Raw genomic sequence first — 15,607 nt, 5'->3', positions numbered from 1 at the left:
TGACAAGTCTGGTGATTCTGTATATCGGTCACTTCATCTGGTGAGCACGTTTGAATTCTACCTTGCTAGTAGCCTCGTTTAGGTTACGACTTTCCTGCTGAATTTGTTTCCTGATCCAAAGGATGGTGATTATGATTGTCCTATTTCTCCATACGCTATCCTTTGCCCTCTATAGCCGGGCATTGGTGAAAAATATATATTTTAGCATGGGGGTGGGGCATCAGTAGTTGGTGTGAAGTTGAATTTGCTTAAGAATCTTTACACTTACCTATGTTTGCCTTCTCAAATGGCAGAAAGATGTATTTTTTTTTAACTATTGTTTGGATTTCCCCCCTTTCTTTTCGTTGTTGAGATTTTGAGTGTGTTTGTGTTATTTGCATGGCAAATCTCCCTCCTCCCCATGTCTAATTGAGAAGTCTGTACAGCAAGCATTTCTGGAAGGAGGGTGTTTGACTTGCCTCCTATAAAGTCTTAGGTGTTTTGACTTCATTTCTGCTTACTTGAGAAGGAGATGGATATAGAAATGTTGGCTTAGGGGATGTGTTAACAGTTTAATGTCAAGTGACCTATATTGTAGACGTGGAATACAATGTTGGCTCCCTAATAAGAAAATGTAGTGAGTGGGTTAATAGTCAGGAATAATTTAATAAAATTCAATTAAACCTTTTAATAGTTTAATGTTAGCACCAGAGTCTGTCGACTATTAGATTTTGTGTCATTTAATGAAACTTGAACTTTGACTGTGTCTATGCCTGATTTACCTAAATAAACCTTTGCTTTCCTGGATATTTCTTCTTCAAAGTTTGTTCAAAAGGAGACCAAAAAGGTGATGGAGAGCTATAGGGATTACCATTGTGTATTAGGTTGGTGCAAAAGTAACGGCGGTTTTTGCAATTATTTTTAACCTTTCAAACCACAGTTACTTTTGCACCAACCCAATATAAGGGTCTCTGAAATTGTGGGGTACTTTGCTTTGGTGTCTCCCAGAAAAGCTTAAGGAAAGGTTATAAGATTTTAGGTCACTCAGGCCCCTTTGAAATCTGTGGGATGTGTTAAATTGTTCAGACTCAAAGGGACAGTTTTAGAACTCTGAACTCACCTAGAGATAGAAGTTGCCTTTAGTGGTTGCATAACAGGAAGAGTTTAAACAGCTGGTAGCTTGAGTTGATAGTGTATACTTAAAAGCCTACCCCCTCTTTCTGTACTTTCTTTTCATCTGCCACAGGAAGAAAGCGATATTATAAACCTTGAGCTTCACGCTGGCCTCAGTAAAGTGGCCTGTTTCCTCCTGTAATTGTCCTATTCTTCTCTGTGTGTTGGTTAGATAATTCTTGGTCCTGACAGTGGGACAGCTCTGCTGCCCTTTAACAGCTGCAAACTGGCAACTCTGAAAAGCTGAGAGTGCTTTTCCGTTTCCAGGGTGACTGATTGCAGTCCCTAAGTGGGGAGAGGTTTATACTTCTCCCATGGGCCGAACTTTGACTGCCTTCTCCTTCTCAGCAAGCCCCCCTTACTTGTCCCAATTCCAGAAAACTTGGCTTTCAGGAGTGTGTGGAGAACCTCCCATAGCAGCTACCTTTCTGGGCACTTCTGGCTCTAGCATGTGGTGGAGAATGACCAGGAAGTCACACTCAGTGTTGGAGTGGGAAAACCACCGCCCTCGGCTTCTCCTACATCCTATGTCCTGGCTAAGCTGATGGATTTCGGTGTAAAGAAGTTTGGCCACACTATGGGGGCAGGGTGACTTAAGAACTGGGCAGAAATATATAAAATCTCTGGGTTAGAGGTATTCTAAAGAAGACCTACATTTCCTGATGCCTTGTAAAGATATTTTGATAAAACAAGATCCTCAAACTTGATGACATTCTTTTAAATTAATTGTTTCCAAGCAAAAATTTTATGAAGAGGCTTGTAAATGACACCCTTTGACAATATACACATCCTAACTCGTAATTCTATATTTTTAAGTTCTTTATTTAACAGGTAATGGATAGTAAGAAGATTACCTCCATTTCGACTCAGTTCCTTGTGATTTACCTGAGAGTTTTTACCTTGAACCAGAGAACGGGGTTGCCCCCTCCTCAACTTCAGAGACCACCTGGCTAAATCTATCCTAAGGTCAAGAATGTGTGTAAGAAGGAAGGGATGCCTCTGGCTCTGACCTTTCACAAGAGGACTCAAGGGGATTTGTCGGTGTCCCATGGGAGGGTAGGCCCTAATACAACTTAGGACTTGATTCATGGGAGAGAAGAGGGAGTCACCTGGCTTGGGTAGGAAAGGTGGGTAGGTGCTGCTGGGTTTGGCGCTAAAGACTTCACCCATATCGCACTAACCTGAACTCTCCCCACGGGCCTGTTTGTGGACATCAGACCTGAGAGGTGGTGAACTTGACACAGGCAAAGTCACACCCTTAAAAGTGGGAATCTCAAAGTCTTGATGGTGACACCGAGGGAATGAAAACCCAGGGAATCCACCCCATACCTTCCATTATTATAACCAAGACACAGCCGAGAATGGCACAGTCAGTCTGGCATGAATTGGGAGCACAAGGGGAAGTAGCTTTTGGAATTTCCTGCCTTTAATCTGTGTCAGAGTCCCAAGGTTATAACTTGGGCCCTTTCTTAAAGTGTGGGTGTCGTGCAGGGCGGCCTGCGGGGTCTCTGGTCCCACTCCCCACATAAGAATGCAGGACATGGTGAGGCCAAAAAGGAACATCCACGGAGCCATAGGTAGGGGAGTCACACCACTATACTCTCACTGGCGGCTGGGTTGGAGACACAGGAACCAGGAGCAACACAATTCTCAACCCTCACTGTGCCGCTTGCAGGCTCAGCCACCATCTTCTTGCTAGCTCCCCCGCTTTTCTGCTAGCCTAGCCACGGCAGTTATATTCATGGCCAATGGCTCACCGGTTACAGCTGACGGCCAACTAGCCACAGCTGATGGCCATTTGATCACAGTCGGCGGCCATTTACTACCTGAGCCAGCACCTTTCTATGTGAGGCCGAGAGCCTGGAAACTGCTTTTTGGGGCTCTGTCCCCACAGTGGGACACCCTTGGTATAATACACGAGGATGCTGGATATCACAAGTTGGAGGGCAACTTGTCTAAATGGTACAACTGCAGAAAGGTGTGCTGTTTCTCTGATGGGAATGCAGTGATGGCTTTATTTATCATGAGTAGTAGCTTTGACGTTAATTTGCATGTAAGTGACAGGCAGCCGTGGTTGTGGTTGGGCTGTTTAGAAAAACATTGTGTAAGCGAAGGTGCCAGTTACATATTTGCTCAGATAGGTTCGTTTGCCAAGTGCCAACTCAATGCAACAAGGGGGAGCTTGGGATAAGCTGGAGGGCGGGGCAGTTAGTTGTCAGCTGTTCTCACCATTCGGCCATAGGATTCTCATTTCGGTGAGGCTACCCCTACCCCCCATGTCTGTTATTATACAGTCGCCTGTACAGTTATCATTGGATCATCCAAAAGATGTGTAGACATTTTTGTTTAAATGGACCTATTTGTTCCTTTTTAATTTTTACAACAAAGCCGTAGCTAACTGTATGTTTAAGGACAAATTAAGTTAGTAAAGCCCTCACATAACTAAATAAAACTGTTTGGGTTATTTCTATTGAAATAAGCTTTGATTAAAAACAAATAGTCTTTCTTTTGTAACAGCCTTGTTGAAATATAATTCATATGCCATACAGTTCAGTCCATTTGGGTGAGGTTTTGGTTTGTTTTTTGTTTGTTTGTTTGTTTTTTTGTCAGTCACCAAAGAGATTATTCTCTGTGGGAATATTCAGTGTCTGAAACACTGATTCCATAGAGAACAGTGAATAGTGTCACTGACAGGTGACTAATACTTTCTGGCAAGTAAGACCCGTGTTAATGCGAGCAATAATTAAGCTGTGGTAATTGTCAGAGAGTTGGAATAACAATTATGGATTTGCTCTTGGCTCTCCTCGTCCCTGTCATGACATTGCTGCTGATGCATCCTTGTTAGGTTGTGATTTCCTGTGTCCTTGTGCTGTCTTTATTCCAGACTTCCTTTTGAGATATGCTAATGAGAGAAAGGCACGTTAATGTTAGCTGCCTTCTTCTGGGTTGAAAAATTGCCCTCATGGAATACACTTGGTTTTGGCTCCTCTACACAGTGCCAGCCTTGACTTTCAGCTCTTGGCACCAACTGTTATGTTTTTTTTTTTGGGGGGGCGGGTGTTCTTCACATGTTCCTCCTGGGTAGGTGGTTGATGGAAGTAATTCTCTAAGTGCACAGGTCTGTACTGGAAACACTTGGTGCGTAGGGATGAATTAGACAGTAGAAGCAGGGCAGTGGAGTATGAGAAGGCAGCCACTGCCTTCACGGAGACACCCATCCATCATTTGTAGAGGGGTGTATTTGAACAGATATCAAGAAATTAGATTTTGTGCTACAAAGTAGCCTCTGGAGTAATTCCATAAAGTTTTAAAAAATACTGACACTTGCACAACCCACCTGGAGGTTCTGATTAAATGGATCTGGAGGGGGCACTGGGCACTGGGAGGTTTACAGCCCCTCCCGTCCTCCAGGTGATTCTAATATGCACCCGTGTGAACTGCTGACACTATGCGGTTTCCAGCTACCCAGTCGACAGCCCATGCTTTGGAGAACTATTTTCCATAACTTGAAAAGTTGGAATTTTAGAATCCTGTCATCCTAAACCTTTCACCAGAACCGTCCCAGACAGAGATTAGGTAGAGACTGGGCTCTCTCACTAACGTCTAGTTCAGGACCCAACACCCCTTATTCTTAGAGGGGAGTGGGATCTTTCTGCCTTTCAGGAAGCTGGAGAGATAGAAACTTTTTTTTAATATATGGGTATCTGTTATTATCTAGAAAGTTGCCTCAGTGTCAGTTTTTAACAAAGCATGGAAGAATCTTAGCTTGTGAAATCGTCTTTCAACATGACAAAGTGTATAGAGCACACTTAACTAGGAGTCTGATGATTAATAAGCTTTGCATTTTGGGTGAAATGCGCTTAACATCTATCTCCATCTCCTCATTGGTAAGCTTCTTAGAGAGTAGTTAAGAATACAGATTTCGAACCACACTGCCTGGTTCAGATCCTAGCTCTGCCACTTTCGAGCTGTGCAATCTTGCATGAGTTGCTTAACCTCTCTGGGCCTCCATTGTCTCAACTATTACATGGGAATGATAATAGCCCTTACTTACCATGTGGGAGGATTAAATACATCAGACCAGTGCCTGGCATGCAGTGAACACTCAGTATATGTTAGCAGTTGCTATTATGGTTGTTCTGAGCATTCAGTGGGCTCTCAAATATGTGGAGTAATTTGGGGAAGGAGAGATGAAATTCGTGTGTGGCAGTTCATCAACTCGGAGGAACACTGTTGGGAAGGACAGATGTCAGATGGGTGTCTCTAATGAGTGATAACTTCGTCTGCCTTGCCTTTTCAACTGTGCTCTGAAGAGTACGGAACAGGTGGCCGCCTTTTGCCGCAGTCTGCATGAGATGAACCCCAGTGACCAGAGTCCATCTCCTCAGGATTCCACGGGGCCTCAGCTGGCCACCATGAGGCAGCTGACGGACGCCGATAAGCTGCGCAAGGTGATCTGTGAGCTCCTGGAGACCGAGCGCACCTACGTGAAAGTACGTCTGTTCTCCTGCAGGGCCTGCCTTCCTTCCCCCTCTGAAGCGGGGTACTTTGCGTGGTTATACGGTTTTTGTCTAACAACAAAGACAAGTCATGGAAATCAAGACTATCTTGTTCTCTCCGATAGAAGTTGGCCTTTATTCTGAATGTTAAGATTTTCTTTTGTGTTTTAAGGAAGTATATCAATTCTTACAGCAATTCATTTATGTGTATGTGTGTGTGTGTGTGTGTGTGTGAGCTGACTAAAAGGAGATGACAGTGTGAATATTTAAGTGATCCTTCTGACCTTTCTAAATATATTGTTGAGCTAATACTAAAATTCAATTTAGTTTTGAAAAATTTGTTATCTTCAGAATCTAATTTGAGTCTAGGCAGAAGGGTATCAGCTCTGTTTTCATTGTGTTATTACTTGTTCTGACATTTACTTATATTCCTATAACTATAGTTATATTCTATAACCATATTATTTCTATATAATTGATAATATATATTTACATAATGCATATAACTATATAATTTCTAACAATTCCTATAACTATAATAAGGTATTTCTATATATACTTTAGTTATACATTATAACTAATATGTGATCTATTTTGAATGATCTGCTTTAGTCTTTAAATCAAGGGTCAGCAAATTATGGCCCTCAGACCACGTCCAGCCTTCTGCCTGTTTTTACAAATAAAATTTTATTGGAACACAGCCACACTCATTCATTTATGTGTTATCTGCCACTTTCCTGTTACAGCAGCAGAGTTAAGTTGTGACAGAGACCATATGGCCTGCAAAGCCTGAAATATTTACAGAGAAGGTTGGCTTACTGCTCCTTTAATGGACCTTAATAACCTAATGTCTGTAAAATTAGCATTTGGGACGCAATCTTTTTCTTTTTTGTTTTGTTTTTTTTCACCCTTTAGGTTATTTATAGACTTTTAAATGTGCTAATGAGACATTCTTTCAACCCTTAGGATTTAAACTGTCTCATGGAAAGATACCTAAAACCTCTTCAAAAAGAAACTTTTCTCACCCAAGATGAGGTATGGTGGAAGTTGTCTTGATTCTGTAAGGGTCACAGTGCAATTTGATTTGGTGACAAAGGAGTGGGGAGTGCACATAAACCGAAAGCATTTTGCATTCATTTAATCGTAATAAGTAGGTCAAATTATTGCCTGTTAAGCTGTTGGCTTGCGCTGAGAGTAAGGGGCTATCCTTACCCACTGGTGGTGGGATCATTACATTAATTAATGAGTATTTATAGAAAAACTTTGAAATCAGAAGCAAATAAAGTTTCTGAATACTAATGCAATATGAGGTGGAGTAAATTCTTTTTCATTTTCCAGCTTGATGTACTTTTTGGAAATTTAACTGAAATGGTAGAGTTTCAAGTAGAATTCCTTAAAACTCTAGAAGATGGAGTGAGACTGGTACCTGATTTAGAAAAACTTGAGAAAGTCGATCAATTTAAGGTAAGTTACATTCTCAAATAATGTACAACTGCCCGAACGTCATGGGTGGGTTATCCTGTAGGTCACGTTGAATCTCCTGATAATACATCACAGGAGGCTTTATACCCTTTTTGGTGAGTTCTTGTGCTTATGCCAGCGAGCGTCAATTCCTAGGGGGTTCCAGAGGGGAGGCAGGTGGCAGGGGGAGGCAGCTGACTGTCTTGCTGGTCTGGCTAAGGTGAAACCAATGCCATCAACTTGCATTAAACGGTACCTCTGCTGGCTTTTACTTTGGAAGAGGTACCAACGTTGATCTTTTGTTCTGTCTATATGGGGCCTTGAATACTTGGTATTAGCAAGTTAGACTTGCACCCTTGGTTTCCCAGTAAACAAATTTATCCTGTTCTGGAAAACTGCTGAATGGAAATACTTATCATTATCCAAGAGGACGACATTCGCCCAGCACACATGTCCTTGCTGCTGTGTTGAGATTTATGACTACTGCCTTAGTGAGGGTGCTCACAGCTCATTTCCTCTCCCTTGGTTGGCTTTCCTGTATTGTATAGATTTCCTGTGTTGCACTTGCAATGGACTAAGCTCATTGATTCGTGTACAACAATGCTGGCTTACATGTCACCCTCATATACTTTTAAAAATCAGATTGATTGAGGTAAAATGGGCATATAGTGCTCTGCATATATTTAAAATGTATAATCTGATAAATTTTGACATATGTATACACCTGTGAGCCATCAACATAATCATCAGCCCAAATGTTTGTTTCTGCTCTTTTGTGATTCCTGTCTCCTGCCACTTCCTTCCATGTCTGCTTCCTGTTACCATAGATTAGTTTGCATTCTGGAATTTCATGTACATGGAATCATTGCAGTGTATGCTTTTTTCATGTGGCTTCTTTTAATTGGCATAATTATACTGAGCTTAAACTATGTTGCTGCATCTCCTGTCAATAGTTCATATTTTTTCATTGCCAAGCAATATTCCATCATATGGATATAGTACTACATTTTGCTATCCTTTCACCTTTCTTGGGCACCTGGGTTGTTTCCAGTGTTTGATTACAAATAAAGTTGCTGTGAACATTTGTGTGTAAGTTTTAGTATGGATATATGTTTTCATTTCTCGTGGGTAGTGGAGTGAAATGGTTGGATCATATGGTAAGTGTATGCTTAACTTTAAGAAACTGCCAAACTGTTTTCAAAAGTGGTTGTACCAGTGTACATTCTCACCCGTTTTTTTCTCCACACTCTTACGAGGAGGTCGGCTCTCTCTTTTTAATTTTAGCCATTCTACATGAATGTAATAGCACCTCACTGTGGCTTTAATTTTAATGTCCCCAGTGACATGATAGTGAACGTCTTTTATGTGCTTATTTGCCTTCAATATGTCCTCTTCGGTGAAGTGTCTGCTAAGTCATTGGCCCATTTATTTTATTGGGTTATTTGTTTTCTTATTACTGAGTTTTTAAAGTTCTTTGAATGTGTTGATTATAAGTCCTTTATCAGATATTTGATTTGTAAATACTGTCTTCTCTTTGTCTGAGCCCTGTCTTTTCATACAGTGTCTCTCAAGGAGCAGAAGTTTTAAATTTTGATGAAGTCCAGTTTTTCAAATTTTTTTCCTTTTGGGCAGGTTCATACTTTTGGTATCATTCTATGAAATCTTTGCCTAAACCAGGGTCGTAAAGATTTTCTCCTAGAAGTTTTATAGTTTGGGCATTTACATTTAGGTCTCTGACCTGTTTTGAATTACATTTGTTATGGTGTGATGTATGAATCAAATTCAATTTTCTTTTGCATATGATTATCTAATTTTTCTAGCACTATTTGTTGAAATGACAATCCTTCTGTCCTTTTCCACTGAATTATTTTTGCTCTTATGTTGAACTTGGGTTCAGTTGTCTATATATGTGTGAGCGCCTATACATTTTGACTTTAACACTTGCAGAAACCTGGCTGTATAAGGTTAGTACACAGGTTTAGGAGCTGAGGTTTTATCTCAGTATGTTTTTGTGTCATCTCTTTACAGAGTTGCTCTGCTACAGAAGCTATTTAGAATATACACACATTCAAACCCTTAACATATTAATATATACTATATATAGTTATATATTTTTATTTGGATATAATTTCAGACTTACAGAAAAATTGCAAGAATTCCTGGATATCCTTCAGCCAGATACTCCCAGTGTTAAAATTTGACCATATTTGCATTATTCTTTCTCTCCCTTCCTGTCTCCTGTATATATATACGTGTGCGTGTGTGTCTATGCATATCTAGAATATAATTTTTTCCCTGAGCCATTTAAGAGTAAGTTGCAGGCATGAGTACTTTAGCCCTAAGTATTGCATACACGTCACTTTTCTGTGTGCATAAATTGCTTGGGCAAGTTCAGGGTGGTTATGCTATCCATTTGAAATACAGTTTGGTTCATTGGTTTCTGTTTGTAATAATATATTTTCTAAATTGGTAAATTAATTAATATGACAGTACAACACCATGATAAGGGCCAGTAGTTTGTGAGTTAATAAAAAAAGTTGCTTAACCTGGAACATAATAAAAAAAGACACAGACATACCTTAAAACACTTGATTTCAACCTAAAATATCAAACATTATATTCATACATCAATCTTGTGCTGTGTGGGGGGGGCCTGTTCTTTGAGTTTAGTTCCAATAAATCACTTCAGGAGAATTTGGTTAACAGAACTGTGATATGAACGTGACTGTATTATAAGCAGTTATTCTAGGGAAGGATTGGTGCGTTGATTTTTTTTGTTTTGTTTTGTTTTTAGTTTCAGGTGTACAAAACAATGTAATAATTAGATATACCCCTCACAAAGTGATAACCCCCCTTCCCCAATCTACTACCCCTCTGACATCATATATAGCTTTACAATTCCATTGACTCTGTTCCCTATGCTGTGCTCCACATCTCGTGACTATATTTCCCCGACAATAAGACCTAACCGGAAAATAAGCCCTAGCATGATTTTTCAGGATGACATCCCCTGAACATAAACCCTAAGGCATCTTTTGGAGCAAAAATTAATATAAGACCCAGTCTTATTTTGGGGGAAACATGGTATATATTAAATTATAGTTGACATTCGATATTATTCAGCTTCAGCTTCAGGTGTACAGCGCAGTCTCCCTAATGAGACAAGCGCCCATCTGACACCCTACAAAACCTTTGGTGCGTTGATTCTTTTAGCAAGTTTACTCTAAGCAGTCACTGTTGTAAACTCCATTTAAGTGGGACCCTCTTTCTTCCCTGACCTTATGTCACTGGTTTATTGCGTAGTCTGACAACCTCCACTCCATCCGTAAGGCACGACGCCTGATACACATGGAATAGTCGTGGCCTGGGGCCTTCTCGCCAGCACCTCTGATTTGGGTTCTGACAGTGCTCACTCCCAGACGTGTCGCTGTTGGTTCCCGCCATTGCTGCTTTGTTTCCATGCTGTTTGTCTATTTGGCCAAAAATATAAAAACTTTTCAAAGTATTCAAACTGTGTTGTACAGAACAATAGTCCTAAGGAATACTCAAAAAAAAAAAAAATAGTTCTGAGGTCAAATATGTTTTGACAAAATTTCCCCTTAGAAATTTGGAATGTCTGTCAGCCAATCAGAGGCTTTATGAAACACAGGGGACGTGCGGTCTCCAGGTATATGCCCCTCATATTTGGGCACATTTTGCACCTGAGATCGTGTTTTAAGGCCGGAAGAATAAATGAATACTTTAGTGTTCTCTCTGTGGCTGCCCTGCAAGTGCTTAGTCAGTATTAGGTGAAATGAATGACCTGATAGGGGAATGTGGCGGGTTACATTTAGAGCCTTTTTCTTCCACAACTTTTCTTGTTCAATAATTGAATGTGACTTGAAGGATAACTAACCTACAGAGTCAGACCGTCCCTGCTGATACCCTTTTAAGTCAGCAGGTGTGAGGTTGCAGGGGGGAGGGCGATGCTGGAAAAGGAAAGGAAAAAGGAGAGCATGGAGGAAACCAATTTAGGCCTCTAATTACCAATTATGTGTGGTTCATAACAAACCATTTGTGGTGTTGTTAGTAGACAGTCTGTTAGAATTCTCTGCATTGTTCATTAGCTAAATTACGCTTTTGGGAACCAAATTTATCATTCAACTCCAACACCTTAGTTTTTGTTGTTGCTGTTGTTTGCAACATTACTTTTACATCTAAGCCCAAATTAGCAATATCTTTCTCTGAGCAAGACTAGATCAATGTGAAAACTATAGAAGATTCTTTTCGGAGGCCTGTTTCATACATTTATATAAAATATGTAGGATAAAAACGTATTCCACCTCATGCGTGTTAAATTCCTAACAGGCAAAGCCTCCACCCAGTTTTGATCCTTTGCGGGCAGAGGGTGTAGGCTGGAGAGATGGAACCTAATTCCCAAAGTCAAGCGTGTTTCTTTCTAATAAGCATGTTTCTTATGTTTTTATCTCCTCCCTGCTAGAAGAGAGAGTGGTGTTGGAGAGGTGGAGACAGTGATCAAGGAAATGTGCTTTCTAATTTAGGGAGTATTTGCATTTCCAGCATTTACTTGGTTTGTCTCTTCTACTTCTCAACAGGAGCTAACGAGAGCATTCAGATTTCTGCCTTTTCCAAAATGCCGTGTACATATTTTCTCATTAACATCCAAACATCCCAGATAGGTCATTTTAAAAACACAGGCGTGGAAAACGGTGGCATCTCCATTGTAATTACTGAGAAGGCCAAATGCAGTATCTGTTACATAAATGTGTAAGCCCCGCGCGTTTTGACAGGCAGTTTGAGGCCATCAGTGAGAAAAGACGGGCTGTGGCAGGTGTGAATAATGCTGTGTAAGGTGTGCCTGGCAGATGTGAGCTCCCTGAGACGTCCTGCTGATGCTCCCAGATGAGGACAAACGTGTGCTAACTACTCTTCTTCTCGTTCAATCCAGAAAGTGCTGTTCTCTCTGGGGGGCTCCTTTCTGTATTACGCTGACCGCTTCAAGCTGTACAGTGCCTTCTGCGCCAGCCACACGAAGGTCCCCAAGGTCCTGGTGAAAGGTAAGGCCTGTGAGGACTAGCTGGCAGGTTAATTGTCAGAGGCACAATTTTGTGGCCAACTATGGTTGAGGGCTTTTGGACCAAAATCTAAGAGTAATTGATGTGCCACATGGAGGTCCCAACAAGCCAAAATAAGGGGACTGAGAAATGAAGTTCATTAGTATCTTGAATTAACAGTTTGTCTGTTTTCTTAAAATGCAAGTTTTATCTCAGCTATTTGGGGCCAGAATTGATGGGTCATTTTGCAGTTATGCAAAAACATATAGAGGGTTTAGAAATTCCCTACTTTATTCCTCTTTTTCATGAATTTCATTATACCCTACCACACTTCATGTACCTTTATGTGGAATTTCATCTTTCCCTCACCTGTTTTTGTCCCCAGGTAGGTGATAGTATCACCACCTAATTGTTCCACATCATCACTAATCAAGTTGTTTCAGTTATTCACAAAAATCACTCAAGTTGCAATTATATTTTGCACAGAACAGAGTAGAATTTTTATATTGGCACACTCTTCTTCCTACATGTTCTGGGAAGATGATGGAGCATTCTGAAAGTTTCCAGAAAGTTCAGCATGTGGTTGTTGGTGACAGGTGGAAGGATCAAAGAAACACTTTAGTGGTAAATGGCAAAACCAATAGAATGTTAGATTTCAAAGAATCTCTGGAAATCAGCCTGTTGTCCTTAATACTTCACCGTGGTTGCCATGTAAACAGCTGCTGATCAGTGTCTGAATATAGAAATAATTTACATATGTTATGCTTTGCTGCCAACGAGAATGAGCTTGACTTAATTTAAAGCCTATTATAGGAAATAATAGTACCATGCAGGTCTCTGGATAACAAACCAGCCTGCCCCAGATACTGACATACTTAATGGCAGAGAGAGTCTGTGCACCAGAGTTCTGGTTCAGCACAAAAATTTAAGGGAACCTGGGAATTTCCTTGTCATGCTGTCTGTTTTCACATGTGCTTTATTGGCCCTGTAGTTCTGTGTGTCTGTTTCTTTTTACAGTTTAACTGAATGCTAATGTTATAGGATTGTTAATGTAACAATTTTAGAGCTCTTTGCTCGACAGTAAAATTATATACCCATTACAGTCCTTAGAGCAATATGTGTTATTTTAAAACATTTAATTAGATTACATTCTGTCCCTGTAGATTTTTCTTAATTCAGTAATATTTTCTTTGCACCTGGAAAATATTATCATATTTTCCAAAACTATCTCTTAAAATATTAGGTATGACCTACATTTTTCTAACGGTCAAAATGTGCCAAGAGGGTGAAGAGAACAGTTTGAGAACAGAAGTACCTGTCTATGACTATGAACAGACTCACAGCGAGATTGGATGGTAGTGACACTTCAGTAGCTCACAAAGCCAAGGACGCTACCTCTCTTGCCCTGACATAAAATACAGTCGATGGGTTAAATGCCCATGGCCATACTTTTGGACTGGAAGATGTTGAGGGGGATTCCTAGGTCCCTGTAGACATGGACCGAGACCTGAGATGTCCCATGGAAACCATAGCTTCCTCATGCATTGGCTCTGGGCCTGGCCTCCCTCCCCTGGCACATGGGCCACTCGGTCACCTGCCTCCCAGTTCCCTTTCTCCAAAGATTTATTCTTTGGAAGGAGGAGAAGTGGTGGCCGAGCCGATGGCGTCTGATTCCTCTTAATGGGGCTAAAAAGGGGTACAAAGATCTTTATGAGGCCTCCCCCCACCCCCATGATTGCTGTTGCTCTTAATTGACTAAAGATAGAGCTTAAGAATCATTGTACAGTTTCACAATGCCCTTTTGCATCTCCTGATGTTAGCTCAGACTCCTAACCACTGAAGACAGAAACACGTTTTTCATCTCTGTCAGGAGCTTTTGAAAACAACATATGCCCACTGTTAAATCACTTTGATATATTGTTCTTTCTTCTTCCCATTTTTTGCCCTCACTGCGGTCTCCTTCCCCACCATGTCTTTGCACTGAGAAGGCATTAGGCTCGTCTTCCTAATTATCCATTGGCAGGCACCTCTTTGCTTGTCTGGGGACCCACAACTCCCCAGGGCGGCTTTTCAGCCCACCTGTGGGACACAGATAAAAGCCGGGCTGGTGAGGAAAGTGCTACCTGAGTTAGCTACATGAGGTCAGATGTGTGTTTCCCTCTGAGAGAACTCAGTCCTGGGCAGCAGGGCCTGGTCTACAGATGCTAATAGCTGGTAGCACTGAATTAACACAGAACAGATCTTAAGAGGCATGAACTGCAGGAAATCCATCCTTCTTGCTCCACTTACCAGAGCTGTCAGGTGCTGCTGCTTCTGGGTTTTTGTTTTTTTTCCTGTCTTTCCTCAAAAGAGGTTGTACCAGCAATGGAATGCTTGAAAGATTAGGAAAACCAGGTAAAGAGTGTTTTAAAATGTGCTTTCTTACTGGTTAGAGCGAGGCCAACAGATCAGGAGACAATTGCCATCGAAGAGGTAGTTTGTGACTCACAGTCCCCAAGAGAATGTCATGCCACACCATGCAGGGCCACACTGGGGGCACCAGGGCTGGTCAGGAGATGAGGGAGCGAGGGGAAAACTAGGCAAGAGCCTTTCTTGTGGTTCCGCGAGAAGGAATGGGCACGTAAGGGAAAGCGCACTCAGAATGGGCTCTGGGGTGCCGGGCTCTCCCAAGGTGTTTGGTGCTCGGCCCTGGGGTGACAAGGGGAGTAGTGGCCCAGAAGGTGAGAGCTAGTAGAGGAGGTTGGGCGGTGGGGCTGGGGCTCTGGATTGGCTGGTTTGCATGTGCAAGGCCAGTCCTCCGCTGTCTCCAGGAATTGGCTGGCCCTGGGAGGGGCACTCTCCCTGCATCTGTAAGCCCTCAGATGTCGAAATATCAGAATAAAAAGACACTCTTCATACAAGAAGGGTAAAGAGCAGCCCCTGAAAATCCAAGTGTGTAGGATTTACAGACCCTTTTGTTCCTTAACTCATTGTTATCCCTTAATTCAAGCCCTGTTTTCCCCCCCAAATAAACCAACATACATCTGACAGGCCCTTCCGCTGTCTCTCAGAGCCCCCCTTTGCTTCCTCCTTGCAACCCACTCTCCGCTCAGTCCTGTAAAAGTCCCCTTGGAGGAAGTGAGTGACATTGTGAGGAGGGAGTCGGTCATTGGGGTGTTCCGTTCAGACAGCCTGTATTGAAACTCTTCCAGCCAGGACAGACGCGGCTTTCAAGGCCTTCTTAGACGCCCAGAACCCGAAGCAGCAGCACTCGTCCACACTCGAGTCTTACCTCATCAAGCCCATCCAGAGGATCCTCAAGTACCCGCTTCTGCTGAAGGAGCTTTTCGCTCTGACGGACGCGGAGAGCGAGGAGCATTACCACCTGGATGGTAAGCGGGGACCCTGCCTCCTGCCCCCTTGCTCAGCCCCAGGCGTCCCTCCACAGCCTTTTCATTGCAC

General features: G+C 41.9%; 1 protein-coding gene across 3 annotated transcripts in view; it reads left to right on the top strand.

Moving 5' to 3' along the window:
• TIAM1 (TIAM Rac1 associated GEF 1) overlaps nt 1-15,607 on the top strand; it is a 191,370-nt gene that overhangs the window by 153,737 nt on the left and 22,026 nt on the right. For all 3 annotated transcript variants that reach the window (XM_033121186.1, XM_033121204.1, XM_033121194.1), the window contains exons 16-20: nt 5,466-5,645; nt 6,618-6,686; nt 6,990-7,115; nt 12,061-12,169; nt 15,358-15,537. In XM_033121186.1, the coding sequence (XP_032977077.1) occupies nt 5,466-5,645; nt 6,618-6,686; nt 6,990-7,115; nt 12,061-12,169; nt 15,358-15,537 (664 nt within the window). The remainder of the gene's footprint in view (nt 1-5,465; nt 5,646-6,617; nt 6,687-6,989; nt 7,116-12,060; nt 12,170-15,357; nt 15,538-15,607) is intronic.

The sequence above is a fragment of the Rhinolophus ferrumequinum genome, chromosome 2, assembly GCF_004115265.2.
Source record: "Rhinolophus ferrumequinum isolate MPI-CBG mRhiFer1 chromosome 2, mRhiFer1_v1.p, whole genome shotgun sequence".
NCBI classification, from domain to species: Eukaryota; Metazoa; Chordata; class Mammalia; order Chiroptera; family Rhinolophidae; genus Rhinolophus; species Rhinolophus ferrumequinum.
Note: the sequence above shows the minus strand (reverse complement) of the source record. Positions and strands in the feature narration are given on the sequence as shown.